Source organism: Mus pahari, chromosome 13 (assembly GCF_900095145.1).
Source record: "Mus pahari chromosome 13, PAHARI_EIJ_v1.1, whole genome shotgun sequence".
NCBI classification, from domain to species: Eukaryota; Metazoa; Chordata; class Mammalia; order Rodentia; family Muridae; genus Mus; species Mus pahari.
In genome coordinates this window covers 73,803,396-73,821,268 of record NC_034602.1, presented here as the reverse complement: position 1 = coordinate 73,821,268, position 17,873 = coordinate 73,803,396, and the positions used below count along the sequence as shown (strand labels likewise).

Below are 17,873 nucleotides of genomic sequence, written 5' to 3'. Positions count from 1 at the left end.
AGTAAATAAAGCAAAATCATGAGGAACACAGCATATAATACTATACAACAAGTAGAGCTCATTTTATTCAATATAAAACTGTAGAAGACAATTTCTTTGAATGTATAGATGATAATAAAGTACATATTGTACCATAGACAATTCTCCAAGAATTTTAAAGTATTTAACTTATACTAGGTAGATTCTGTTCACAATGAATTTAAGAATACCACTAATTTACCACATTTTACTGACAGTTTAAACTATGGTAATAGGCTAAGAGTGAAAAATAAAATTCAAATAAATTCAAATAGAGGACATAATTGCCAACTTCTGGATCTCACAAAACTTAAAATAATAGCTAACAAATAGTAAGTGAATTTAAAAAGCACCAAAGCCTCAGTAGTGCCCAGGGGAGTGACATCAACAGTGGATATATGTGTAAGCATATAAGCTGAGTCATATAACTGTGAAGGCTTAAAAGTCCTATTGTCTGTATTCTATCGTCTATAGAATCAGAAAAACTTGTGATATAATCAAGTTCAACTCTGAATACCTGAGGACAATGACCCACCAGAATAAAAAGATGACATTCCTGTTCAGAAGGCGAGCTATAATTTGAAATTCTGCCACGTTTTGTTCTATGCAGGCAACCACTTTCTAAAGGAGCATCTAACACTGTTGAGTTTCATCACCTTTATTCAGCACAGTTATCAAAATTATAGGGGGACACCATTATAATTATTCAGAAATAATCTACAAGCTATCTGGAATCAGTCCATTCAAATATTCAGGTAAAACTAATTATTATATATTTATCCATATGAGGATAATACATTTAATAGACTATTTCTGTATTCTATATGAATATTATGGAATAGTGAAAATCAAAAAACGTTTTACTGAAAATTCCCTAAGAACTAAATAATAATCATATGTGAACTTAATAATTTATGTAATCTCCCAACAGAAATTGAAGATCATGAAAATAAATTTCAAAAGAACATATTAATCTCTTATAGGATAACTGTTAATATGCTTGGACTCCTGAGAATTTTTAATAAGTATAATACAATTACCCTTTAAACCTTTGTATTCATTATTTGTAACTAAAAAAATGAAAAATTAAAATTTACATCTCCTTATCTAGCTTCCAGTTTACATTCTCTAATCCTGATGAAATGTGATTTCTGGCTCTAAAAGTACCTAAAACCAATGATTTTCCACCCATCCCTGATGGAGAACAAATGCTCTTGAGCAGATAAGTGTGTTTTCAAAAAATTGGAATAGAGGAGTTTTATCCTAATGAATTTAAGACTATTGTAAGCTAGGAAATGTAGTACTAATGAAAAGATACTGGATGGAACAATGATACAGAACAAAGAGACCCAACTGCTCTACCTGTACTGCATATTCTCCCTGGTTTAGTCTTAGTAGTCTTGGATGTGCTGCCAAATGCATTGCTTAATTGAAGAGTTATCTAGTTGCAAATGCTAGTCAAGAATGGCAGTGAGGACTTTAAGGAGTTTTGTGGACTCGAAGTATTAGGCAAGAGTAGCCTAAGCTGAGAACTATGAAACATCTTCATGAGAAAAGCTAGGTGAAATGTATGTAAAAATGCACTGTATTCCTGACTGGCATTAAAAGTCCATATGTATTTAGTCATCACAAATTAACAGTCAAAAGGCTTTGTATTGTTTTTATAGCTATATTCAACCTCAGAAGTGCAAAATAATATAAAAAAATGGAGGTTGTGTTTGGACAGTAACAGACAGAGGAGAAAAGGGAACGGAAAATGCTTAATGAAATGCTTTTTTTTGGAAAGTCAACAGCAAGGCAAAATATCATGGATCTAAGAAACTTTTTGTAGCTAGAGAAAAGATGTAGTTAGACATTGGAGAATGTGAGGGGTGGTAGGAGCGGGGTAATGCGATTTTGAATTTGAGATACGGTTTGCTGGAATTGATAACCATGTGGAGTTATTTGACTGTGGGGATTGCTATTTGAGTCTGTGAACTATTGTCTGCTGTAAGTGGGTACAGGAAGATGACTGCTGAAGAAGAGCTCAAGAGATTGGAAGTATTGGATACTTTAATTACCAAGGATTTATTTCAAGGGAGAATTTAGAAAACCCTCATATCAAATGCTATACTCCTTCAAGGATTATGGAGAATCTCAAAGAAGCTAACTGCTCATATGATTTGATGGCACTGATTGAATAATATTTTAGGGAGGACAACTGGAGTGGTCTGCTGTTACGGACCATGAAAAAGCTTCTAGAATTTAGTTGATCAAAAAGTTCAGTTAGTCTGTAAAGGATATTTAATCCAGCAACATGGATGCTTTGGCAAGAGATCAATCCACTGACTTTCTAGGTCCATATGATCCACGTAGAATGTATTACAGTAAGATCTGTGTGGGATACAGACACACTCTTAGCACACACCTTTAATCCCTGACAATGAAGAGTAGGTAAGTTTATAGAAAATGACTAATCAGAGATTTCACAGAATAAATCAGAGCTAAGATCTGCCCAACTCTCATGAGAACATACAGGAGAGCCTACTTAATAGCAGCACAGGGAAAAAAAGTGTGTGTGTGTGTGTGTGTGTGTGCGCGCGTGCGTGCGTCTGTGTTTTTTGCCACTTTTACCAGGAAAATTTTACAGAGTCAGGGTGCAGAGAGAACCTAGATACAGGCGAAGACAGAACTAAGCAGAGAATGAGAAAGAGCCAGAAGATTAGAGCAAATTGCCAAAGTTAGTATGAGGCCTAGCAGAACAGTTCAGTCAGAAACTGAGAGAAACGGTATTGAATCAGTCAACTTGAAAGATTAGACTATGCAGAGGCTAGAAGCTAACTGGACTAGCACTAGGTTTAATAGGAACAGAGAAGGAAATGATCTGGGCTCAGCTATAGCCATGTAGACTCACAGCTTAGAAATAAAAGCAACATTTAGATTAATCTTCTTACTAATAAATATACAAGTCCATCAATGTGTGGCATGAACACCTCATTTTGTTACACTTAGTTCCAGCCAAGGCATCTTAAAAACTTAAGAGAGCAAAGCTCATGTGTCTAGAGGTGGGGCTAGTAAGTTGATTAGAGCCTTAGCTGGGAAGTTAACCAAGATAAAATTGCATGTAGTTTCTCTCATGATTTTCTTAAGATGACAATTGGATTAGAAGTGTCTCAAAAGCCTTAGGGAAAAACATTTAAGTTTAACCTAGAAGTTATGTTACATGCTGTCGTTTCTCTGATAATTCCCAGCTTCACCAAGATTCACTGGAGATAGATCCAGATAAAACTTTACCACCTACAGATAAGAAGGATGCATGCACTAACGTGTTACTGTATACAGAAGATGTGAAAGGGGAGAAACGTGGCAACTGTGTAGATAGTCTGGGAAAACTAGGAATCACAAAGGAAGTGTACACTGTGCAGAAGCTCACTGTTCGAAGCAAAGTAAGAAACAGCTTCAGACAATTTGTATTATCAAGAAAAAAAAAATGTCTTTACAATAGGGACAAGGAAAATACAGAATACCAAAAAGTTTGAACATCAAGTAAAATTGGCTGTGATATTGCAAAGGATCAAGAATCAACAGATAAACAGACCAATAAACACTTAGGTATTCGGAAACTTAAGTAGAAGAGATTTATTAAAAATGAAAATTGTGTACAGAAACATAATTCAAAGAATAAAAGACAAAATATAAAAAAATACATTATAACATTTATTATGCTGGTCAGTATAAAATATTATAGTACCTTAAATAAAAATAAATACTAATATGCAAGATTTTAAAGTGTTTAGAAAGCTTTGGTTTTTATTCATTTGTACACACACGAACGTACACACACACACACACACACACATTCATGCATATGTTTAGGTAACAAGGTGTCATGTAGGTAGAAGTCAGAGGACAAATTGCAGGACTCAATTCTCTTCCATTCCAATGTGGATTCTTTTATGAGAAGAGCCATCACTGGCCCTAGAAAACTTTAAAATATTACACAATGATATGTATTTCACTGAGAACAAGATTTATGTTTTGTATAGCTTTATAAAATAATACTACAAAATAAAATATAGCAGAACTATATAATTTGTGTGCTTTCATAAATTAAAGTGAATTGTGTTTGAATAGTTAGTTGTATCTTAAGTTCCACATTTGTAACTTATCATTTTAGACAAGGCTACTAAATAGCAGTAAAATGAACACATATGACATAATTTATCTATGTAAGTTCTCTCCACTGGCAAATTTTCTAACCACTAATTACTCCAGTTGTTAAACCACATAAAACTTGAGATTCCCTCTGGTTCAACAGGCACAGGGCCAAATTTTTGCACTATTTTTAATCATGGTAATAAAGTATTCTAGTTTTAGTAAACTGTTTATACCTGACTGGTGAGCAATCTCTTTTTTTATTCCAGAGTTTTGACAGTTGATTGATTTTATTTTATTTTAAGAATATATCCTAATTAAAATATTCTTAAATCATTTCTCCCCTTACTTTTCTCTCTTCCATTGTTTTATATACCATTTAGTCTAAAATTTATGCTCTCCTTTTAAAAACTGTTGTTAATAGCATTATAAATATAAAAAAATCAAACCTTCTAATGGACAGCAGCCCTATGCCTGTGTCTTCATATACTTTCCATCATAAGAAATTCTCCTCCCCACTAGGTTTATCTAACCAAAACTATCACCCACTTCAAATATCAACTAACTGGGGAACCAGGTATTGAAAATAAACTTTGACAAGACAGAAAATTTCAATTCTTAACAAATGTTCTTTTTAAAAACCAATGTTCATACTGTAAGTAAAGAACCAAATAAAAAGAAAGTACCAAAAAAGGAAGAAAGAAGAACACACATATGTGAATCCAGAAGTATTGTAATTTACATCTGCTTTGATTAATCTTTATTTTTACTATATTTTTATTATTAGAGCAGATAATTATTCCTTTTAGGATATAGTACTTTCTTAAAATTCAATATTGTGCTTCACAATGATGACAAAAATGGTATCTCCTATATCATTTTTGAATTATGTTTGAGAATACATGTGCCAAACTTTAGCTTTGCATAATATTTTATAGACACTAAAAACATATAGCTTATATTCTTAGTTCATTAAATTTTAATAAGAGTTCATTTATTTCTACTGAATCTTCCCTCATATTTTGATAATACCCCAATGTGCTGAACACTGGCATTTGAAATAGAAGGCAGTAATATGTTTATTACCAGATTAATGAGGAGCAACAACAGTGGAAAAGTAAAAGTTGCTGGAATAAAAGTGCTTTACATAACTTAGGATGCTGTTAACTATAGCCACCGCCTTCACTGTTCTATTGTTATAAAGAGATGGCATGCCCGAGGTAACTCTTAGGAAAGAAAGCATTTAACTTTGGTCTTGCTTACAGTTCCTCAGGCTCAGTCCATTATCACCATGTCATAGAGAATGACGGCAAGGTACTGCAATGATAGGTGAGAGCTCCATACTGATACCCATCCAGAGGCAGAGAAACAGAACAAAGAAATACAGACAGTCAGACAGACAGACAGATGGAGACAATGAAAGACACACAGAGACACAGACTGAGCCTCCCGCTTGTGGGCTTTCAAAACTGCAAAGCACACTACCCAATTCCTCCAACAAGGCTGTACCTGGCCCAACAAGGCCACACTTAGTAATCATTCTTATCCTTTCAAATAGTGCCACTCCCTGGTGATCAATCATTCAAATATATGAGCCTATGCAGTCCATTCTTATTCAAAACACTGCAGAGTTTGGGGATTAAGGAGGAGATGTGTCTTGGTGATTAACACCTCATACAGTTATTTAATTTGAGTGGCACACAATCTCCTTGAACTCTAGCTAAGGAGGTGTGTTCTGGCCTCTCCGGGGACCTGCATTTACACGCACATACTCACTGACATGTATCTGCACTCAAATAGTTAAAAATCAAATAAATTTAAAACAGAGTTATCATCTGTTGGAGAATAGTTTCATAATACATTGTGTGGAGCACAATAAAGGAGTCAAGGATGAAAGTTGTAAGCTATATTGCTCATGTCATTACATCAATTTGGTTCTTGATTAAACAAAGATTCCAAAACTCTTCTGATAACTTGCATCTAAAGATATCTTTTTTAAGCCTGTGTTCTATTTCTAGTTACTATTATTCTTCCTATGGTACACATAAAGGATATGAGGAGTTACTTCTGACATTATTTGTACCTTTTTGTGTTTATATGTCATCTACCTTCAAGTTTGTTTCTAGATCCACACTTGTAGGATCCTAAAATGTAAGTCCATTTTAACTTGGCAGAGGAAATGTTGAACCTGTACACTGGGACAGCAATAATAATTATTGCAATGAATTTCTAAATTATTATTTATGTAATACTTAACATCTGCTAGGAATTTTCTTATATATAATATATACTTGCACATAAATATCTATTTAATAACCTGTGTATATATGTGTGTATGTGAGTATTTATGTTTGTAAGCACATCAATCTTTAGAAAGGTACTATGAATTTATACTCTGTGGTTCTCTAGTAATATAAAAGATAATGTGTTTCTATTTTCATTGTGAAATTTAGTAACAAACAACATGGAGAAGACTAATGAGAAAAAGAGCCAGTACAGTTCCTGTTAATAGAGATCTGCCAAACACCATTGAGAAATTTTAGCTGTGTCACCATATTCCTACGTGGAACTTGTACATCCTCAAGATATTGGTTTTAAAATCTGTCTGTGCTCCCTAGCTTTGTACTTTTAACATGGAAGGATGAATACTATTGACTTTGTTTAATTAACATGCTAATAAAATTATCTTAGTCTATGGAATCTTTCATTTACTAGCCAGGAGCAATAAAAAAAAAAGCTATAATGCTGTTTTATCCATGTGTTTTCATTTTCATATGACCGCAAAGAATGGAGTAAATTGAGAAATGGTGGCAGAATGTTAATCATCAAATGATAAAAGAGGAGAAAGGGCTCTGAAATATAATCTAACTTGGGTTCAGATTATAACCATGCAGTCAAACTTTCCGTATCGCAGAATCAGAAATTACTTTGCGATCATTCCTAAAGGCAGATTTTTAAAGCTATTATTTTTCTGACTCCGATTTTCTTTCTACTATGGCTTTTGAAAACAAGACAAGACCCATGGTGGCTTTTAAATTAACATTTTTTTCCCCTGATAGTTAAGAAATAAAATAAACATGAGGGGTATTTGAAAAGCTTTACAGAACTGATCTTATTAAAGACAGAACTGAATAAGTGAACTAAATAAAGATACACATATATACATTAAGATAGAAAACCGTGAAATGCAGTTTAAAGCCTTTCTGAATGAAGCTTTTAGAAATCAGGTTTGCTGCTGAAGTACCGTTGCTAACAAGTATTGTGAGTACCAGTGTAAAGTTGTTCAATTTGAGACCCAGTAAGACACTTGCACATTAAAAATTATGAACAAATGAATGGGAACTGTTACTAAATATGTTACATTAGCTTGTTGCTATTACACATTGATAGATTTTTCTTTTTTAAAAGAGTAACATATAGTACGTGTAGTTTGTAATTTTTTTAAAGAATGGCTTCATTCATTTTAATTCTCAGTGTATAATTGGAACAAATGTGATTTAGATCTAGTCTATGTCCTTCATGGTCTCTATAATTTTTGAATTTATATCGACAGCAACATATATACTATATGCTATATTAAAAGTAAACTTTCTCAAAAATAATCAAGGAAAAAGCATTTGTAACATTTTGTCTCAAAATGTTAGTGTCACTGTTTATCTGTATGGATCCATAATTTTCTTGAAAGCTCATGGTCAATGTTTTAGTGGAACTCCTATTAACAACCAGCACAATGACTTGATGACTTGTCTGCAAATGAGGTTTTCTCACTTTTCTATCATTTTGCTTTTAAAATTTATCTTAATGAGATACATGCAGGACTGTTTACTGAGACCATGACCTTATATTTAAAGTGCAGGGAAAGAAAAGTTCAAAACAGGAAAGAATGTTCTCCTTTTAGTTTAATAACAAGACCCTGCTTATATATCTCATTTCATAACAAATGGCAATATACTAGATTCTGATTCCTCTCCGTAGACATTTTAATTACATATGATGGGACAATTTATTTCATGATTCACAGAAGGGTTTTATGGCAAAGCAAAAGACTCATAAAACCAGGGTTCACCGCCTCATGATATAAACAGTGGATTCCCAGTTCACATACAGAAGCCATTAAGCTTTTTTGCCAGTTAAAACATAATCACTCAGAATGATGTTAAAATGCCTCTGACCTAGCTACTCAATAAACAAGCACGCTAACCTGAAAGTTAGTTACACTAAAACACATTAATTAAACCATCTACTTACATTAAAGTGAGAATCAGTAGAGCCTCTATGATTATTTTATAGTTTATAATGAATGTATAATTACATACCACCATATTCAATAAGAAAATGAAAAACCAGGATATTGAATATTTATAAACAACTCCTAAATAAAATGGCTGTGTTAGAAAATAAAACTATAAGTGGGTATTTGTACAATGTTTAATTTAAAGAGTATAGTAAAGCTACATTAACTACTGCACATACTATGGTTGTTTTAACTCTAATTGAGGTACCATGTATCCACAAAAATCTCTTTTATACAATCTCATAATAAATTGATTCCGAAAGGCATAGTTTTCTGTACACATTTCAAAAGCACGAATCCCATGGTGCAGTGTTGAAATACGTTGCAAATTGTAGGGTCGTTTTAGGAGCTCTAAACGATATAGGGAATTATCTTCTTAGTGTTTTAATAATCCACACTTTTAATCAATGTTTTACTTTAATATTTAAATCATTTTAGGGTACATTTTTTTTTAAAGTTAAAAGGTAATGTGTTTTAGTTTAAATTAACTTGTGTGTCCTGCTTTTCAAAAGAAATTTCACTCTGGTAGCTTCAGCAAGCATTTTTTCTTTTGTATAGACAATTGAAGACAGAAAAAATATAATGTATAATTCATAAATGGTTTAAAATAATGAGATCAAATTAATTAATCTTGTAGCTTTTGGGTGGGCTGGATTATTCCGTGTGTGGATGGGTGGGAATGGACTTAATTGCAGGTGCACATGGGAGTCAAATGACAAGCTTAAGTGTCATTTCATGGGAGCCATGATTTTTAAGTCAACCTAGAGCCTGGAAGTTTACACACTTTTAGTTAGGAAGGTACAGGTGGGCACTACTTTAATTTTTCAATATTAACTCTGGGATTAGAATTCAGTTCCTTAATTTGCAAGCAAGCAGTGTGAACATTGAAATAAGCACTCTGCCTATTCATTTTAACAACACAAATATTTATTTTTATTAACTGAAATTTGGCTACTTAATAAGGTCTTTTTGACAAATAGAGAAACATGTAACATAAAAGATATATTTTACATCACAACTCAATTTTATATAACCTACTCAATTTGTACTATTATTTTAATATCTAAATTGATTTGCATTTGCCATTAAAAGAGAATAAAGAACTAGGACCAGAACTAGTTAAGATTCCTATATCTAAGAGTTGTATCATAGGTATTCTGAACTTTTTGGCTAATATCAATTAGTACATACCATGCATGTCCTTTGGGTCTGGGTTATGTCACTCAGGTTGATGTCCTTATTCTTAATACCTGGATTGTGTAAATGAACCACATTTTGTGTATCCATTATTCAGTTGAGGGATATCTGTGTTGTTTACAGTTTCTGGCAATTACAAATAAGGTTACTATAAACATATGTCCTTGATGAATGGTGCAACATCTTTAGGATATATTTCCAGAAGTGGTATAGCTGTGTCTTCTGGTAGAATTATTTTTAATTTTCTCAGGAACCCCCAGACTGATTTCCAGAGCAGTTGTTCATCTTGCAATTCCCACCAGCAATGGAGGATTGTTCTACTTGCTGCACACCTTTGCCTGCATGGATTGCTGCATGGGTTTTTGATCTTAGCCATCCTGATTGGTCTGAGGTGGCATCTCAGGGTCATTTTGATTTGCATTTCCCTGATAATTAAGGGTGCTGAACATTTCTTTAGGAGCTTCTCAGCCTTTCAAGATTCCTCTGTTGAGAATTCTCGGTTTAGCTGTGTACCTCATTTTTAATAGGGGTTATTTGTTTTTTTGGAGTCTAAATTCTTGAGTTGTTTGTATATTTTGAATTTTAGCCCTCTATCAGATGTACAGTTAGAGAAGATCTTTTCCCAATCTGTAGGTTGCTATTTTGTCCTATTGACAGTGTCCTTTGCCTTACGGAGCTTTTCAGTTTCATAAGGCCCCAGTTATTAATGGTTGATCTTAGAGCCTGAAAAACCGGTATTTCGTTCAGAAAATTTTTACTTGTGCCAATGTGTTTGAGGCTATTTCTCACTTTCTCTCTCTCTCTCTCCTTTTTTAAGATTCAGTGTATCTGGTCTTATGTTGAGATCCTTGATCCACTTGTACTTGAGCTTTGTACAAGGAGATAAATATGGACTTATATTTTTCTTCTCGGTATTTCTGTTCTTGTATGTGCTTGGTGCATGCGTGCATATGTATATCTTCAAAGGTGTATTCTCAAGAATATTGTCAGTAATATTGTTTGATCTCTCTTGCACTGTATTCTTTGAGATGGGATATCTCAGTCAAACTTAGAGTTCACTTATGTGGGTGGTGTCCCAGCCTGCATCATTTGGGCATTCTTTCTTTACTTTTCCATGTGTGGTCCTTCTGCTGTATATCAGGAATATTAATCCCTGAGGTCTTCCTTCCCTTAAAAAAATAAATCTATAGATGTCATCAACAACCTCATTTAAAATGTATTTTACATATATTTATTTTATATACATAAATGCTTTGCCTGCATGAATGACTCTGCACCATGTGCATATGTGGTACCTGAAAAGTCAGAAGAGGTTGTGAAAGTAAAGATGGTTGTAGCTAAAATGTGGTTGCTGGTACTCAACCCTGGGTCCGCTGTAAGAACAATGAGTGAGTGAGTGCCCTTAATGACTGAAGTATCTTTCTAGCCCCAAACAACCTCAGTTTTGAAGTGGATATGTGAAAGCAAGTTAGCTTATTTGTTCACAACACCTGTTTACAGTATTAAATGAGTGATGGAAGCCATTATTTTATGTTTAATCTTAATATATAATTAGTTCACATTACAATGTATATCTCAGCCATTTGGACCACTTTTTGGAGAACTCTTTATTTAGTAACACACTAAAGTTTTATTGGGTTATTTGTTTTGTTGATACTTCAATTTCTTGGTTCCTTATATATTATAGATATGAATTCTGTCTAAGAAAACCAGAATATTATATTCATGAACTGATAGCAACTTGGCTAGTTACCTGTCCAAGTCCTAAAGAATGCAAATGGACATAAAAGGGGTCAATGGTGCTTATGAAAACCAACCTACAGCTAAGGAGCTGTTGACAATTAATATAAGGTTAGAGGTCAGAGAGAGGGAGAATGTCAATGCTCTTCAGAGAATTAAACCTCAATATTCTATGCATGTACCAATAGGTAATTGCATTCCCATGCACATATGGGCATCATGAAATAGAAACAGTGGATCTAAAGGAAAATGCATGACATTAGGAAGCATCTGGGGTATTGGTTTGAATAAAACCCATTTATGATTGTGTAAATTTCTCAAACAATAAATGAAAATATAATTAAAGCACACACCAAAAAATATCAACAAAGCCCTTTTTTCCAATATGCTTTTATTTTAATTATATCATTTTGAGGGGGCCATCTTTAACGCTTAGTCTATCCATTCTTGGTTTTACCTGCAATGTTTGCTGTCAGTGTTAAAAGACGGTAAGAAACCTTGTCAAATGCAGGGAAATTATATGCAATTGATCTGGATGGAGATTGTAATAGGAGACCACATTTGGATGGGTTAGAAGAAAATTGCACAGGAATGTATAAGACATGTGTTTCATGGTGATGAGAAACACAATTTCCCTGAAGAAAGTGCCCTCGGAAGCTGCTGAGAACTGCATAAGGCAAAGTGGCAAAAGCAGTCTTAATAAAAAGCAGTTTCAAGCCAGGCGTGGTGGCGCACGCCTTTAATCCCAGCACTCGAGAGGCAGAGGCAGGCGGATTTCTGGTTCGAGGCCAGCCTGGTCTACAGAGTGAGTTTCAGGATAGCCAAGGCTACACAGAGAAACCCTGTCTTGAAAAACCAAAAAAGAAAAATAAAAAGAGAAAGAAAAAGAAAAAAGCAGTTTCAAATGAACTGGTTCAGTAGGGTATGTGTCCATCTGTGATTTAAAGTGAAGATCTGGAGATATATGTATAGGATAATGATTTACAAAAATTTTTTTATGTTCATTATAGTATGGAGAAATATTCTAAAAAATTTAATCCTCATGTTAGAATAAAATTATTTAGCAGCTAAATACATGGATTATGACTTTCTCAAAAAAGTTTGTGTCTCCTTGAAAAGTTTATCTCATAGAGAACAGGTTCTAAATTCAAATACATGTCTTTTCTGTCAGCTAAGACTGATATTTACTTTATCAGAAGAAAGATATGTAGTTCGTTCTCTCTCTCTCTCTCTCTCTCTCTCTCCCTCCCTCCTTCTCTCCCTCCCTCCCTCTCTCTCTTATGACCTTTACTATTTCAACATAGTGAAATATTACATGACTAGCAACAGGCAAACAGAGCTTACTAGATGTGTATTAAAGAAATAAGAGAAGCAGTTTTAAAATAATTATACCTATGTTGAAAAAGAGTAAACCAGGTGTTACCTAAGGCACGATGGTGATCTCAGCAGTATGTGTCCGATTGTTATCTCATGGAATGGAGTGTTGATTTTTAGGGTTAGGATTGGAAGCAAACAAGTAAGCCTGACTTGAAATAATTTTCTTGAATAGAACTAAACCACACAATTCCCTGTATAGGTTTTGGTTTACATTTTACCTACCTCAAACAAAATAATGTATTAAGTATTGTTCAATATTTTTCTTAAAGCTTTTAATACCACATGTCCTACAATCTGAGAAAAAAGGTTCATTCATTTTCAGTACAAATTATTGAAAATATTTTAGTCCTCTTAAATAATTGCTATCTCATTTTGCTCAACAAATTGACATAAAATCCTTAAATTCACCCAGTAGAGCCTATATCTTGTTTGTCGGGATCACTACAATAACAAAAGGTCCAACTTCTTCTTTACTGTCTTTTGTGCATGCCCACATATTGGATTCCCTCTGCTACTGTGAAATGCCTCTTATACTCCACTTTGTAGACTATCATATTCCACTGCCTTAGACCTGTGCCATCACTATGAACATGTAAAGTTCTGAATATTCAAAACTTTCATATATCTTGAAAAAAAAAAAACAGTTAGATGCACATATGCCCTAAAATGGGCTGTGTGTTCAATAACCCATCATGAGTTGAAATCATTAAGTAACTAATGGTATTACAAAATTTGAATTGAAGCAGAGAGAGGAAGGCTTGAGAATAAGTGTTATTAAAATGTTGGTGGGATGATTATCAGCTTCTTACATAGCATCTACTAAGCTTCCTAATGAAATCCATCATGTGCTCCAAGTAAATCATTAAATGTAAATTGTATTTTTAAAAGCCTAACTTCGGTCATAGCTGAGAAGAGACTACCTGATATGTGCTCAAAAATCTATGTAGAACATCAGACACAAAGCCTGTTCCGTGTGAGAAATATATTGGTAAGTAGCAACAGAAGCTAAATTTTTCTCTCTCCAGATTGAGGAAAATATCACATATCACTATCCTGGGAAAATACCCAAATCAAACAATGAATATATATTCTCTGTTGAATTTACATTACTTTTGCACCACTGAACAGTCTGAAATGTCAAAGGTGAACTGTTGTAGTTCCGAGTCATTTGTAATTAATAAAGAAGAGAGGATGTTGTCCACTGTGATTTCTTCCCTATGCAATTTTTTACTCTTACTATTTTTTTAAGAGACTTTTGGATTGATTCTCTTCTTTCATCCACTTTCCATATCTGTTCTGTACCTCCTTTGTCTTTTCAGAGAATGTCTCCCTCTAAAGCATTGCTAAATTCTGGTCCAATTGGAGAACTTTCCTTTTAGAAATAAATAGTAATGGGGACTTGCCTGCTACTGTTTGTCTGAGTAGGTGTGAATGTGTGCATGTGTGTGTGTGTGTGTGTGTGTGTGTGTGTGTGTGTGTCAGAGGATGATGATGACCTGTGGAAGATGATTTTCTCTTACCATCACGTGACTTCCATGAAGCGATCTAAGATTATCAGGCTTGGTGGAGGAAACTTGAATCCACTGACTCATCTCAGTGGCCCTGGTAGGAGCCCTTTTTCATAGTTTTAAGTGGTACTCCTTCAGTCTGATATCTTACCATATCATTCTTCCTATCATTGTCATATGTATGACTATTGACACAATAAATTCTCCTAGAGGCAAAGGCATTTTGATAATATTTATATCTCATTGTCAAGTGCAATAGTCAAGCCATTATTCTCCCTCAAAGAATTTTGCTAAACTAATGAAGAATAAAGGTACATTTACTTGTATTCTATTTTTCCTACATCCATACTTTGCATGGTAGGGAGTTAACTGCACTGTCATGTATTATTGTATAAAGTATTCATTAAAGCCAGGAGTTGGGAGAGTGAAACGGCATCAGCACACTGGATGAAGGTAACTGTTTCCTCGGGTTTTCCTCTGACATGCAGTCACACACCCATTGCATTTGCACACATCTGCGCATGCACACTCATTCACACATACACACACACACACACACACACACACACTAAATATAATGAACGTTTTAAAAATAAGAACTGCATATGGCAGATGTGTGGATTGGCACTTCATGCCTTTGAATTTGAATTGTTTAAAGTGAGAATGGTTGTACTCAAAGGATAAAAGAAGAAAAATTGGATAACAGCTACATATGGTATTGGCAGCAACAGCAATCCCATTATGAGTAAAATAATATTTAAATCTTCTAATCATTTAACTAGTAAAATGACCTAATACCATCAAAAAAACTCTTATCTCTCAAATCCCTTCACATTCGGCATGAATTTGTAAGAACATTAGGCTTTCACTGTGACCATAATTAGATGGACTAAAAAAAAAAGTACCTCATCATATTTTGCTAATTCCTGATTATTCAGACTGATGACAGAAAGCCTCAGCATGAATTACTAAAACCTGAGGTCATTCAGAGCAGATGAAAATTACTCTGGGCTCATTATGTCTATCCCATTGAAATATAAGTACATTTTTGAGCTTCAGCAAAACCACCATTGATACTTAAATAAATATTCTTCAACATATATTCCTATTTTCACATATGTATGCTGAAATCTATATTCAACATAGACTGACTTCAATACATATTAAGAATAGGAAATTAAATAAAATATATTAGCTTCACATAAAATGAGCCAATTATTTAAAGTACCATTGTAGTTTCCAAAAAAATTGACCATGCGAGAGCAATTGGCACATTAACATTGGGGTTTATTAGCCATTAGAAATAAAAGAGTGCATGAACTACTATAGAATTCATGAACTATAAGACCCATGGCCAGGAAAATTTCCTTACATGACAAGGCTTTAGAAAAGTTAAAACAACTAACAGCAACCACTTTCTATTACATTCTGTATGATGCTGTAGTCATCTTCAGGCTGTTTCACTGACTCATCTGTATATTCCTTGCCCTCACTGAAACTTGTCAAGATTAAACACTGGAATGATTTGACTGAAGTCAAAACTGAGTACCAAGACAGTCTTTCCATTTTCATAATCATTACAGGTTTTGTAGTGTGTAGGTATTTATATTAGAATACATAAATCCTGAGTGAGTAAGCAACATAAAGCACAACTAAACTAGTGCCAAAATATGGTATTTTGAAACTTCTAAATTGTATAGAAAATATTGCAGATAATTTCATCAGGACTTGAGAAACTTTTAGTATACATTTAAAAATTATGTTTTTAATCATTTTGTGTATTTGTATAGTGTGTGTGGAGGGGGGGTTGCATATGTGTGGACTCATTTTTGTGTCTGTGTATCTCAATGAGGTGGCCCAAGGCTGAAGTAGGCTGTCTTCATTATTTACTTTGTGGCTTGTATGTTAAAGAAAGTTTCCTTGCTGGACCCAGGGTTCATGTTATAGTTAGTCTAATGACCCAGTTTGCCCTGTTTGTTGCTCTTCTGCCTTTGAATTTACTATGATTTATCTACCGAGCTATCTCTTTTATTATTTCATAAAATAGTTAGAAACTGTCATGTTCCACACAGTCTAAACTGATATGTAATACTTGTGTTTCTTAAATATAATTTCGGTAGTACAGAGTACATTTTAATCTTATTGGACTATTCCTGTTGAAGTTGTAGACACACCTAATTATGTTTCTCTTATGAAAATGTTTTACAAGCTCCACTTCCTACAAGCCATTAAACGATGTGCATTCCATACATGTTAATTCATGGTGATTTGAACCGTCGGATCAGAGTCATCAGGAATCTCATGGAAAATTCATGAAATTGATGCAAAGACTATCTTCTCTTTATCTTGTGTATATATACAAGTCAAAATAATACATTTTTCACACAAGCACTACCTCTGTCCCCAGGAAAAGCTTAGTCTCTCATTTCTCTTGACAGTGTGCCGACCTGGGTTCTTCAAAGCTTCTCCTCACAGCCAGACCTGCAGCAAATGTCCACCTCACAGTTACACCCATGAGGAAGCTTCCACCTCTTGTGTCTGTGAAAAGGATTATTTCAGGAGGGAATCTGATCCGCCCACAATGGCATGCACAAGTAAGGAACCCTGTGGCTATTGGGTGGTGCAATCTTTCATCAGTTTTGAGAAACAGCATGATGGAGCCTGTTGCGTTTTCTTAATATTTTTCTCTAAAACAGGCATGTTTGTCCTTCACAGTAAAGTTGTTCTCTCCAAACTTCAAATTCCTTTATTGAATAATAAACATCCTTTCATTGCTGACTGTTAGAACATCTTTTCCCCTGACTTCAACTTCAACATCCAAGGCACTTTCAAATAATAATTCTTTTATTTTGTTGTTTAATTTTGTATTCTTGACTTCGGCAAATCTTTACACCTTTTCACATCAGATGTGTAACACTTCCTGTAAGACTGTCTTCTGAACTAATAATTATGCAATAAGTGGCAACTTCAACCAATTATAGTTTAGGTGACTAAACCGTAAAGCTATCCAGAAAGTCATTGACCAAAATGTGGATGCAGTCTGCAGAGCCCGACAATGAGGTGGCAAATTAGATTAGAACAGTATGTAATCCCAGCTTTCAGCTTAGACGTTCATGTATCTGCAATGAGTCTTTCTTTGGAAGAAGTGTTACCGAAGCTCTACTTGTCATCAAATTGGTGGAGACGGATAGACAGTAAACAGTATTTTCAGTTTTGCTAGTGAATGGATATGCATCTAGCCAAGCTTTATATTTTTCATACTTTAACATATTTTTGGAAACCTAGTGTGGCTACTTACACATTTTCTTGCTTGGTGACTGTACTTTCAGATAATTTTTGCTAAGATAGTGTCTAATAAATGAAAATAAGAAAAGAAAAAGAGGAGAAAAATGATTATATCTTTCTTCATGTGTGTTTCCCTCATGGCATCCCTTGACTTACTTGTTAGTTCCGAATTAACTGTATACACTCAATGATGTTCATAAGACTATAAATGTTATCTTTGATACATAGTCAGAAACAGTACAAATGATGTTATATAAAGTAATCGCAGGTTGATTTTAAACAAATTTCAGTGGCCGAATTTCATGCATGACTAAAATATA

The 17,873-nt window shown here is 34.1% G+C and overlaps 1 protein-coding gene across 10 annotated transcripts in view; it reads left to right on the top strand.

The window, feature by feature from the left end:
- The window catches only part of Epha5 (EPH receptor A5), a 334,366-nt gene that overhangs the window by 159,311 nt on the left and 157,182 nt on the right, over positions 1 to 17,873 (top strand). For 7 of the 10 annotated variants that reach the window (XM_029545116.1, XM_021211294.2, XM_021211291.2 and 4 more), the window contains one exon: positions 16,707 to 16,862. The exons of the other annotated variants lie outside the window; for them this stretch is intronic. In XM_029545116.1, the coding sequence (XP_029400976.1) occupies positions 16,707 to 16,862 (156 nt within the window). The remainder of the gene's footprint in view (positions 1 to 16,706; positions 16,863 to 17,873) is intronic. 10 annotated transcript variants of the gene reach the window in all.